The 12,905-nt window shown below is 37.1% G+C and overlaps 1 protein-coding gene across 1 annotated transcript; it reads right to left on the bottom strand.

Moving 5' to 3' along the window:
- Positions 1 to 6,910: 6,910 nt before the first annotated feature.
- LOC132183124 (F-box protein At3g07870-like) lies at positions 6,911 to 8,201 on the bottom strand. Its single transcript, XM_059596522.1, has one exon. It carries the CDS (start codon positions 8,163 to 8,165, stop codon positions 7,014 to 7,016), a length of 1,152 nt encoding a protein of 383 aa, XP_059452505.1. The 5' UTR covers positions 8,166 to 8,201; the 3' UTR covers positions 6,911 to 7,013.
- Positions 8,202 to 12,905: the final 4,704 nt, after the last annotated feature.

Raw genomic sequence — 12,905 nt, 5'->3', positions numbered from 1 at the left:
GAGCTTGGGAGGCGGCAATGTCTGAGGTTCTGCCTTTGCAGTATTTCGTGCCCCGAGAGTGGGGTACACACCGAGAGAGCTGTAAGTTTTCTTGGTTTTTTCTTTCTCTTTGGCATGCTTAAAGTGTTCTTATTTCCTTTTTCTTGGTAGGGAAGGAATGCCCTGCATTGGATTCAGAGCAGCAAGGCCAGATCGATTACATCCTGGAGTACTCTCAGCTTCCTGAGAATGTGGACCAGATGCTTTTTGGTAACATTGTTACTGACTCCACTTTACACGAACGTCTAGGGTACCGGATTTTGGATGACAAGGTTGTCTAGGATCATCAAGGGAATCCCAAAAGATCAAATCTGTCTGGCGACAAAGCGGTTCCGAAGTTGCCAGCTTGGCCTCCAAGCAAAAAGAGTCGAGCACATAAGAATGTTTCCTCCTCAGGCAAGCCGATTGCTGCTGCGGTTCCTGCTCCGAGAGATTCGGACTCGGCTCCTAAGCCTTCACGCCCCCGAGTTCAGGGTTTGCTTTTGCCAGTTCTGGTTGCCGAGATTGGCGTGTCGGTGTCCAAGAGAGAAGCTGACAAGGGCAAGGTACCCCTAGAGCCGCTTTCGAAGAAAGGGCGTGTGGACAAGTCTAGGGAACTTCTGGGCGTGTTGTCTTCTGTTCAATCGGATTCTGTTTAGATTATTTTCGGTCCTCCTTGCAGCTCGGATAAGGCTTCAAAGCCTATTTCTTTTTTAGCACAGGATGCTTCTTTCCACGTAGTTCCTTTGGATGTGCGGCCTCGGGAGCTGAAAGTGCTAGTGGCCACTCAGTGTGAGACCCAAGCTCTGTCTTCTCCTGAGGATAGACCTATGGACCCCCCGACTAAACCATCCAACCAGGCTCCTGTGTATCGAGGGCAGCCGGTTAGTGGGCATTCTGGAAAGAGTTCACCAGTAATCACGTCATTGGCCTTGGGTTTCACCAGTAATCATATCACCAGGTTGCTTCCAGCAGATTATACCCAAGGAGAGGGTTGGCTTACTCTAGAGATGTTTGTGGACAAGCTAATCCATTGTCATTACTCGGTGAGTTATTTGTACTTCATTTTCCAAATATCTTCGTTGTTTCTAACGTAATTTTTTTTTTTGTATAGTGCTCCACCCACATTGCGGGTTGGTACAAAGAATTCCAGGAAGGCCAACGGGAGTATGCTGATGAGAGGGCCACTCTTCGGGACTTGGTTCAAAGATGAGGAATCAACCAGAGGCCTCTAGTTCTCAGGATCCTAACTCTGAAGTGGAAAATCTTAATCGTCTGTTGGCTGTAAGGGAGAACGAGCTTTTTGAGAACAAGCTGAGGCTCAGTGAATCGAAGTCGGCCAATGTTCAACTCCAGAAGCGCCTAGATATTGCCGACCGAAAAAACCAGGAGTAAGCAAAACGTGTCAAGGGGGCAGAGCTCACAGTTGCTCAGTTGGCTGTGGAGAATGAAAAAATCGTGGAGGAGCTTCATCAGATTCAGGTTTCCAGAAACTTTCTGACACGCTTGAGGGTCAGTTATCTTAGTCGAAAGACATTCTTGAGAAGCTTGCAGGTGATTTGGAAACCTCCCAGGCTAGGTGTAATAAATTTTGCCAAGGGTACCACTACTGGAAAGCTAAAGTGGTCTGTTATCTTAAGGAGCTGTCATTTGTTCCCTGGCTTCGGGATTTGTTGTGGGCTCGTGGATTTCATTGGGGCTTCGAGAATCATCGGTATCTAACCATTTGTACGGATCAGTTTGATATTCACCCGGCCATAGTGGAATCGAATTTCTTGGAGGTACCTGCAGCTACTGTTGTCGAGAAGGTTGATGCAGGTAGAGAATAGATTCCTGATGCTTCGAAACTCAACGTGGATGGGTTTTGGCTGAAAGTGAACTAACCCCCCAAGCCTTTTGGTCCCGAGATCATTATAGATGATGACACTGATGATGTGGGAGCGGCTCCTCAGACTTAAATTTCTTCTTATTTTTGCTTCCATTGTATATATTTTGAACTGCTTTTGAACTTTGGCGTTTTTGGATACTCTTAGAATATCTTTTGAGACTCTGAATGCCTTTTTTGATATTTCCAGATAATTCCTGAATGACTTTGAATATCTTTATTGCTGTATTCTGTGGTCGGGTGCTCTACCCCCTATGGCCGAGGATTAAAATGTAATTTTAAACCTTGGTCATTAAATTCTTTAGGGACCTTTTGGTATCTATCGTTTCAGATTTCGGAGGTCATCATTATCTTGGGTGGCCTTCCATGGCGGGACACGTGTTGCATTGTCATTCGAATTTCAAGCTGTGTCGTTTGGATTTCCTAGGCGATTCTGTGAGGGACGTCTTCTCACATTTAAGGTCACTTTTTACTATCCAGATGCTTTGTACTATAAATATCCCTTTTGGGTGTAAGGTATTTCCACTTAACTGACTTCAACTTTTCTCTGGCTTTGATTTATTTCTTCATGGCTTCTGTTTCTTCATCTGGGAGTTTGGCGGAGACAGATTCGTCGGCTGCTTCTGCTGCCTATCCTCCTATTGGGGATGCCTCATCTTGTTCACCATCTAAGTGGCTTCATTCTCGTGTTCCTCGTGGTTCTGAGGCAGAGGTTGCCGAACTACGTTTGTTTTTGGAGGCACGGGAACAGTGCTTGGCGGACAGCTCCAATCAGTTGGCGAAGTTGATGGCTGATATTGAGGTGAAGGACTATTAGATAACCTAGAAAGATCGGTAATTAGAGTCACGAGACCGGTGAATCACGGATCTCGAGGCTTATCTTGTCCGTATTCATGAGAATAGACGGAAGAAAGCCTCCGATTTTTACTCCGCCACTCGGTTGTTTCTGAAGGAGGAGGAGAAATGTCGGAGACTCCGTAGAAAATATTGGTTATGGAAGACTAAGGCTCTTGAGAAACATGGTCCACCAAGTGAAGGTCACCAAGAGTAGCCTTCGATATAAATGGCAATGGCTTGTCAAAGTCCTTAAATTTCTTGTTCATCATATTTCCAGGTGTTGACCCAAATGCGATTCTTTGTAGAATGTCTTTCCGGACGTAGAGTACCAGGTCGAGTCCGGATGTGATGCTTTTGATGTAGTTGGGTTTGTATGTGGTGAGCAGCTGAATGTGTTTGCAATGTTTGTGCCTAAGTCTATTGTAGCTTGATTTTTCGTGTAATGGCTTTGACTTGATCTTTTATGACTGTTGTAATTGAATCTTTTTGTAATGAAAAAGTCTTCAATGAAATGTTTACCTTGCCTTCTGTTGGTGTGTTACATGCTACTTTTCCGTCTCGATCTTTGCTGGAGTTGTTTGATGAACCATTTTCTTGGTGTTGTTTGTTCGTTTTGCTGTGCTTGACATAGAGTTGCCTCGGGTTGCCTAGTTGTTGTGTCCAGGTGTTTGAGGAGTTTCGTTTACTCCTTCTCATCCGAGGAAGGGGGATTTTTTTTTTGTTAAGGGTTTACTCCCTTGTTTTCGAGATGACGGATTTTATTTTTGTTAAGGGTTTGCTCCCTTGTGTTATGTCAAATACTATGTAAATTAATAGATAATATTTAGTACGTTTTACTCGCAAGTGCACAAGATCAAACGATAGTATAGTGCAGCAAGTATGAGATCGATCCCACGAGGATTTTTGATTTTATTTAGAATTAATTAAATTGCCAAACTTGTCATGAGATTGATATTGATATTAAGGAAAAGAAAAAAAGATAAAGATAAGGTAAAGGTAGGGCTTTGATATCCACCACTAATCATGCTCAAATAATATAATAATATGCCAATGATCCAATCATATTATGAATACCTAATGTTTGCCAACCTAAGGGCATGTGTGTATACTCCTTAAGCTATTGATTTTCTTAAACAACGAGTTAGGCATGAGTGTATACTCTAACTCTTTTCTTTCTCAAAGGATTTAGCATGGGTGTATACTAAGTTATTCTTTAAGAAAGCATAAATATATGGAAATCAACAAACACACGGAACCTAGGGCATGGGTGTATACTCCCGGTTTTCCATGTCGATTAACCCAAGAATCCGGTGTAGATTTCTTTTGTTACTCTTATTAAACCCCGGACTCGGTCATCCAAATTGATTTAATTAACTAATCCATACCACATGCATATAATGGCCAATCACATACATATGAGGAATTCAAGAAAACAAGAATTAATCAAGTTAAGTAACACAATATGATTATCATAAAGGTGCCAATAATCGAAAACCGCTCCTAGAAGTAGCCTCTAATTCCTCTCCCCAAAGTTGTCTCCTTCAAATTGTGTATTGAATTGTGAGGCTTAGAGGTCTATTTATAGGGCTTAGGAGAGTCCTAGAAGCACTAGTAATCCTTGGAAATTCGGAGATTTAAGTCCTAGTCCAATTAGGATAAAAAAAACCTAAGTCCAAATCGGAATAAGATTCGTCCAGACTTGCATTCCTATCTTGCGGGATAATTTTGGCATAGCGGCGCTCCGAATTAGGAAAATTCTATTTCACAATGATTTGTATAATTTTGAGTTAACTTTTCAATGCCACTTGAATCAGCTCAATCGAATATTTGAGCTAAAAGTTATAGTAAAAATACTGAGACATGTGCAGAATCCAATTTTGACTATAATTTGAGAAATTCCGATTTAATCATTTCCTTTATTTGATTAAACTTAACCACATCGTATTATGATTGGTTAAGCTTAATCATATATTTTAAGTCTTCCCAGTTTGCCCTTTAAGCTTGGAACTTTTCCGGAAACACTTTCTTTTCTTCCAACAACCTATAAAACAAAGAAAATACATAAAAGAAAAAAATAGCACAAACTAACAAAACTAAGGAATTAACAAATATAAGGTAAGGGCTAAAATATGAATATTTTGGCACTTATCATACCCCCAAACTTACATATTGCTAGTCCCTTAACAATATGAAACAAAAAGTAAAATGAAAAACAGAAAACAAAAAGACAAATCCATCTTTCGTGGGATGTACGATTGCATTTAACATATGCAACAAGCCTTTTAAACCCCTAAGAATTTCCTAGAGGACAAGTGAAGTCTCGTGAGGATTTTCCAAAAATGTTAGTTAAGAGGATGCGCCGGGGGTGGTAGGCGATTCCTCCTTCGATGCTTAAGTCAGTGTTTGTGCAGACTCAATATAGAGCTTAGAGTTGTTCGTATGCGTACCTCTAAAGTGAGGTTTTGTATAGTTGATTATGCAGAGGTGGCTATGATGACCGGGCCGAGGATCCGGGATTTGGGCGTAACAGCCGGTAGAGTTAATATTCATGTCTCTTGTCATTATGATCCGTAAGAGTCCGTTACCTATATTGATCGGATTCTGAGGATGGCACGTAATTGTCAAGAGTCTTTTATAAGCAGATCATAACCGGTCCGATGATCCTGCCATGTGTGAGTTGTCCAAACAGCCGAGTCGTATCCTGACTATGACGGATGCACCTGGATGTTAGGTGTACGAGATTCGTTGTGGTAGAGTAATTGATCCTCGATCGACCGAGAGTGTAACAAACGACGTCACATTTGCTGTTTCATGCTGGTCGCATTCATATGGCCCATTCGGATGTATCGAGGTTTCTTGGAATGTTGGGCCTCTAACCTATGGGTTCAAGTGATGGGTTTATGTCTAACACTTTCTTTTGTCTTGTCCCAGCTTGTATCATAAAAAAATCTTTTCACCTTTCTACCCCTTTGGGAGCCCTCCTGCTTGTTATTGCATGAATATTTTGCCCCAACAAAACCCAAATCATATAATTGACAAAAATCAAGAGTTTGTTGGAAATCATCCATCTGCCACCTTTGTCTTCTAACCCCACCCATCTTTTATGAATTATCAAGGATTTCATTGAAATCCCCTACACACATCAATTCATTAGGAGAAAATCCCCGAAGATGTCGTAGGAGACCCCAAGACTCCTTTCATTTATGAACTTCCGAATGCCCATAAAACCCAGTTAGTTTCTACCATGGTTCATTTGAATCAAAGTGAACCGTAGCATTTATATGACGCCTACTATAATTTTGTATATTAACTTCAACATCCTTCTGCCAAAGCAACGCCAAACCTCCACTTTTACCCACACAGTCAACCACAAAAACACTCCCAAAGCCCAGTTGGACTTTCAAAAATTCCATATGAATCGCCCGTAACTTGGTTTCCATTAAGAAAACCATTTTGGGTTTCTTTTCTTTTACCATCTGACAAAGGTTTCCAACTGTTCGAAGGTTTCCAAGCCCCAACACTTTCAGCTCAATCGACTCATAATGAGTGGCAGGGCTCTACAACATTGAGTCATAATTTGAAGTTAATAGACATTGGTCAAAATTTTATTTTTTATTGTGTTTAATAATATTTATGCTGATATATAATAAATATGCTATCATATCATATCATTTTAAATGTAACAACAAAATTTTGAAAAGAACGTAACACAAATCATTAATAAAGGTCACAAAACATTAATAATGGTCATGAAGCAGGATTCTCTTTAGTTGTAGTTAAAGAATATTTTTGTCTTTTTTATTTTTTTAGGGAAAAAAATACTCTTCCATTATAATTAACTCTATAGCTAATAATGAGTAATTCTAGGTGGCCTACTTGTGTCCTACTTGTTTCTCACTAAGAATGATGTAGCTATTAAAATTACATTTTGATTAAAATTCAATAATGATCCATTATAAGTCCAATGGTAATTTTAATAGCCACATTATTTTTAGTAGGATACAAATAAACTACCTATAATTACTCACTAACAATACTTTTTTACTATAATTAACTGGATACTGGATATTAGATATTCTATGGCCCGAAATTGTAATTCGGGCCCATCAATGACAGCTTGGTATTTGAGAAAATAAAGGCTTATAGAAATATTATAATAAAGTGGTAGGAGACAATATAACTTAGGGGAAGATAATTTCAAAGAAAAATATCTAAAAAAACAACTTTCAAAAAAGAAAAAAAGAAAAAAACTATTATTAGCTACTCTAAAAGCTTAACCCCTCCCTCCATGGATGGAATGAGAAGTGGGTGTGTAAGGTAGAACTTGTAAAGATTCCTTTACGCTATTAATATAATTCTCATCAACCTCTACTTTTGTTACAGTTTTTGTAAATGGGTCATAATAAACCAGCTGCCCCTCGCGGTTCTCCATGAACAATTCTCCGTTCTTCCAAAAACCCAACGGCCATTCCAGACCCGGGAGAGCTTCAATCCTCAGAAGTTGAGTCCACGATTCCTTTACACCAAATTCAAGCAAAACCCATAAATCAAACGATTTCCCCTCCCATTTGCTTTCATTGCGCACAACAAGCATGGCCACCGATTCGTTTAGCACCGTGAGAGACCTCACATCACTGCGCCTCCCAAGAACACTAGCGTCCGGCAACGGCGTCGTTCTGAACACCTCCTTGCTCACATCGAAAGCAATTATCTTTTCATGCTCCATATGGAGTGACGTCCACCAGAAACAAACACCATTTGCGTATGCCCACCGAGACCGTGAATTGGGTGTATTGGAATCGGGCACCTCTCCATCGACGGCAAGCTTTCTCCAAGAACCGCCGCTTCTTAGCCTATACACCTCCGCTACCAGGTCCAGACGAAAAGCCGGCAATCCCCAGATCAGACGAGGAATCGGCATTTCACGATTCATAACATAACGAATCCGCACAACCTTAAACTCATTTCGTTTGTGGTCGAAGCCAAAACTAACAGTTTCCACCCTGGACGCGCCAGGCAGGGCGTTCAGCTCTGAAGTGGCGGGATTCCAGACAAAAATTTCGCCGCCGGCGAGGTAGTCAAAGAGGCAGAGCAAGCCATTACAGGAACCCACAATGGTAAGCCCATGTAGGCTTTGTATGGGAAGAATTCGAGGGGTTTGAGAGGCGGAGGAAAGGGTTTGGTAGGAGAGGAAAGAGCAAGTGTCCGTTCTGGGAATCGATGCGGCAGTGCGTTTTACGAGGAGGAGCTGATGGGCGGCGGTGGTGGTGAGAATGGAGTGGTTGAGGAGGTTTTTGGATACGTAATTGGGGGTGCCGATGAGGGAGAGCCAGGATTTGCAGACGGATCTGAATCGGAGAAGAGACTTTGGAGGCAGCCTGGAGAGGATTTTGAGAACCAGGTCCTCCGGGAGATAGGTCGACATGGCGCTGCGCCCCTTGGCAGAAGTGTTGCGCCTCTATACGAGATGTTTCCGTGGAATAAAGATTTCTTTTAAGAGAAATGCCGTGACTCTGTAAAATTGTATCTAACGAAGGAGTCAAATTTTCATGTAATATGGGTCATTAAAATTCACTTTATTTAGTTTAATTAATAAATTTTTAAATGTTTCTTATATTTGATTAGTTATATTTTTATCAATATCATTTAAATATTTTTATTTTTATTTTTTTTCATAAGAATTGTATTTTTTCTAAATATCATATTTTTCAACCTTTTTTTTTTAAAAAAAAGATGTAGAGAGAAATAGTAGGAAACATTTTTGGAAAAAGAGTGATGTGGAAGATAAACCGCAGGAGAAAATTTTGAGAAAAGATAAAACAGATAAGAGAAACAATAAAAAAATAAAATGGCTCTTGAGAAAAGTGTTGCTACATGTAGCATTTTTTTTGGCTAATCTAATAAAATATCCATTTTGCATTTTATTTTTTTTGGCTAATCCAATGTAGGGAGATTTTTACAAATTTGATTAGTCATTTTAGATAAAAGTATAATTTGACTCCTTTATTGGGAATGCTTAACATTCCAGGAGCCAAAAAAAACTAGAGTTATATAAATTTTTAAGCTTATTTTTTACTCTCCTCACTTATATTGACTTGAAACTAATAAAATAATAATATTTAATTATAGTAGAGAAATGTATAAAGAGATTGATGTTTGACTCATTTTAAAGCTAGTTCTCTAAATTTGATAAAGTAAAATCTTCTTTTCAAATTGAACTTTTATTTAAGAGTCCATTGTGAATGATCTTGGGGGACGAAATTACTTTTTGCTTTCTATTCAATTAAATTTCATAAATGAAGCTTTTTAGGAGTTTTCTCTATATTTTGTTTTTTAAAAAGGAAAGAATAAAAATTAAAAAGTCTATTGCTAGTGCTCTTATATATATATAATTGTAAAGTCAAAGAATTTGAATATTTTTCACCTTGCTATAATAGCTGATGATATTTATAATAAGGAAATGCTAGGTGTTCTCCTAACCGTGATGTAACTTTTAAAATTATCGTTGAATTTGAGATTATCATTATTGACTTTTAATATATTAGTGATTTTAAAATGCACATCACAGTTGGGAAGACATCAGGAGAACACTAGAAGAACACCTAGCATTTTGCTTTATACTATGAAGCATTACAATTCAAATGTACAAACTCTCTTTGAGATAATGTAATCGATCTATACAGTTTTAAATATGTAATTATCCTAATCTAAAATACAGCTTGTTATCTTGAATTTGTTGGGATAAGATTATAGATTATCTTGTGAGAGTATTTATCATTTACAATAACAATACTTATTCGTTATTCATTTCATAAAAATATAGCATGTTGTTCTAACAAAACAATATCATAGATTAAATGAAAAATTTATTCCATCCAAATTTGATCCATGCTTGGTTTAATTCTTTAAATGTCATCATTCTAATAAGTTTTTAGATCAGCAGCATATTCTGGCGAATCACGTCTTTAGCCGCTGCCCAATCCATCACAACTTTCTCCACTAGACAATGATTTTTTGGCTTTTCCATCTCCAGCGTTATAAGTGCATTCTCAAACACAATCTCTTTCATTGTCTCTGCAATCAGTGTCAATTTTTCCATATACATGATAATTCTTACACCAACTATCAATGATTTGCTCTAAAAAAAAAAGAACCAGAGAGAAATCAAAAGTTAGACCAAATATCTAAAATTGTTACTCTTAAAAGTTTCGAATATACAAACTTTTAGAAAACCACTAAAGTAAATCGAAACCCAAAAAAAAAAAAAAAAAAAAAAATTACTTCACCTCGTGAATCACAATTCTAGGGAAAAGAGAAACAAGAACAAAGCCTAAGCATAACGAAACTCACCATGTATTATTTAGGCTTTGTTTGATAATGGGGATGGGGTTGGCTCAAATACTGTTCATTACCATTTCCCAAAAAAATCAACATCAAAACATTTTAACTTTTTCACTTTTAATATCAAATCATTCACTTTTTATTATTATTCAAATAAAAAAATCACTACAAAACAAAACTTTTTCACTTTTCCATACCACTTTTTCATTTTTTTTATACCAAATATTCTTACTTTTTTTCACATCAATCTACATCAACTACAGTGTTTAGGCCATCCCATTTGCCAAACTCCCCCTTAGAAAAAAGAAAGAGGTGAGGCGATTCTTCCCTCATTATATGGCTATGTGGCAGTTAGGAGTTTTTTCGTGCTCTTAGATACTAATTTTTTAAACATGTCCCATCAAATTTAATCTTTTTTTATTTTTTCCTCTTAATTTTCTTTTCGTTAGTAAACTTTAATTAATGTATTGGTCAAACATAGTAAAAATATAGCAAAACGTTAAATCGATAAATATTATAATATTAAAAAATAAATATAAAATTGGTCATTGTACGTAATTGATCTAAATTACAAATAACTTCATGTAGTATAAAAAATAATTTATAAATTTCTGTAGTTAGTTTAAATTACAAATTATTTATTGTAGCATATAAAATAATTTATAAGTCATAAGAGTATGCCAAAATAACAATGTACACTTTAAAATCAATTTCTATTAAATAACTTAATAAAACCTATCACTTTGACACGTTGGGAAGAAAGTCCCTCTGGAGAAGAAAATAGAGTCACATATTTCAGATTCCTCTTCAGAATGTTGAGAACCGCAAACATAGACGATGGAACCCCTCCATGACTGTTGAGCACGGACAAACATGATGGTTAAGAGCAGAGTGAATGTTCACATATTTTATTTTATTTTATTTTTAATTTGGTGAGTGAAGAGTGTTAACCAAATTCAGTGAGTACTACTCATGCTCCTAATTTTTTTTTCCACAAATTTGCTAAGGCTAATGCAACTCACTTTAACATTTTGGCTAGCCGAAAAGCTATTTTTGCTAGCATGTTCTATTTTTGTTTTGGGAATGAATTTTAAACAAACAACCCACAGTTGTAACGCACCAAAATTCGAACGGATTAATTAGATCAATCAATTGGTTGGATTACTGGCAGGGACGGAGCCAAGAAATGTTATGGGAGGGGCCAACCAAAATTTTTTTTTTCGATTCTTTAAAATTTTTTTATTAAAAAAAAATTATTTTGGTTGTTTTTTTATGAACTAAAGACTATTGTAAGGGCCAAAAAAAGTGAGCACTTGAAAGTAAGGGCCAAAAAATAGACATTTGAAAGTAAGGATGAAAAATAAAAAAACTTAAAGGGTATGACCCAAAAAAATTACGAATAGGGCCAAAAGTCTTTATTGGATATGGCCAAAAAATCTAAAAATAAGGCTATTTTTTTTTTTTTTTTTTGGAGGGGGGCCAAATGACTAATTAAACTTAAAACATTACTTTAATTTTTATTTATTATTATTATTACTTTTTTTTTTTTACTTATAATTTTTTTTTCTTCCTTATTTGGGGGGGACCATGGCCCACCCTGGTCCCCCCCTCCCTCCGTCTCTGATTACTGGCAATTCCAATAGTTTAGTTAACCAGTAACTGATTGAGGGAACTCGCTCATAATCTCTTTTTTGTGTACTTTCTTTTCTTTTCTTTTTTCTTTTTTCTTTTTACTAATATTTATAGGTGTCTATTAACAAGACCAATTCGAGGACATTTTTGTGATTTAACTTTTATATCCTTTGTCAATAAGCTCTTCAAGATTAGGGTTTTAGAACTATGGTCTTCCCCTGAGGCTTAACGCCAACCATCTTTGCCAAATGCATCCCAACATTATCCCTTAAAACTACTATCTCCTTGATTTGTGTTCAGTTGGTTATCCTTATTTTGTTTTTCTTTGTTTTTACATTTGCAAATAGTTCTTCTTGGGAACCTGTTTTTTTGGAGGAAATGGTTTCCAAAATTTTTTATGTGTGTAAAACAAGCTAATATTCCTGTCCGCTTGAGCTTTCTCTTTTATCAGTCCATGTAGATTTGCTCCAATGTTAATGGATTACATTTATCTTTCAAAGCTGTTAAGGTTCAATAATGCTACTGTGCTCACTTGAACGACTCTTAGAATATGCCTTGCAAAGTGGGATTTCGAATGCCATAAAAGACTTTGGCTTCCATCACTAGACATCAATTAATTTTCAGAAGAGATGGTTAGAGGCCTAATCCAACAAAACAATTAAGGAATTGCTTTTTACCATTTTGAGGGAATTCTCGGTGACGGGAATATAATCTAGTGGTTTTGGTTTTTAAGGGTTTGTTTGTATTGCCTATTTTACTTTCAGAAACCCATTAACCACAGTTAATTTGATTTGCAGCACATATGGACATACTCTGTTACATAACCTTACTTTCAATTTGAACTCTTTCTTTTTTCTTCTCCTACGAATTTGTAGGTCATAGATTCTGTTCTAAAAAACAGAAAAACATGAGATAAAATACTAAATATTAGCATTAAACATGTTTGAAATCAAGTAAAGCCAATTATACAATGGAGGGATTTTTTTTTTTTTTTTTTTTAATATGGTAAATTTAGTTTAGAGTACGAGGGCAAGCAAAGATTAGCGGCTGTTTCATGTCAGTTACTTGGCAATGGACAAGACAATGCTGCAAAGCTAGCTAAATGTGGTGCCCGAACCCTAACTTCCTATTGGAGACTTGCCGGGTGCCATTTCCTCGATGCTTTGGTCACATGTGTTAGCATCATCCATGG

This window comes from Corylus avellana, chromosome ca5 (genome assembly GCF_901000735.1).
Source record: "Corylus avellana chromosome ca5, CavTom2PMs-1.0".
Classification (NCBI taxonomy): domain Eukaryota; kingdom Viridiplantae; phylum Streptophyta; class Magnoliopsida; order Fagales; family Betulaceae; genus Corylus; species Corylus avellana.
This window is presented reverse-complemented; position numbering and strand designations above follow the sequence as displayed.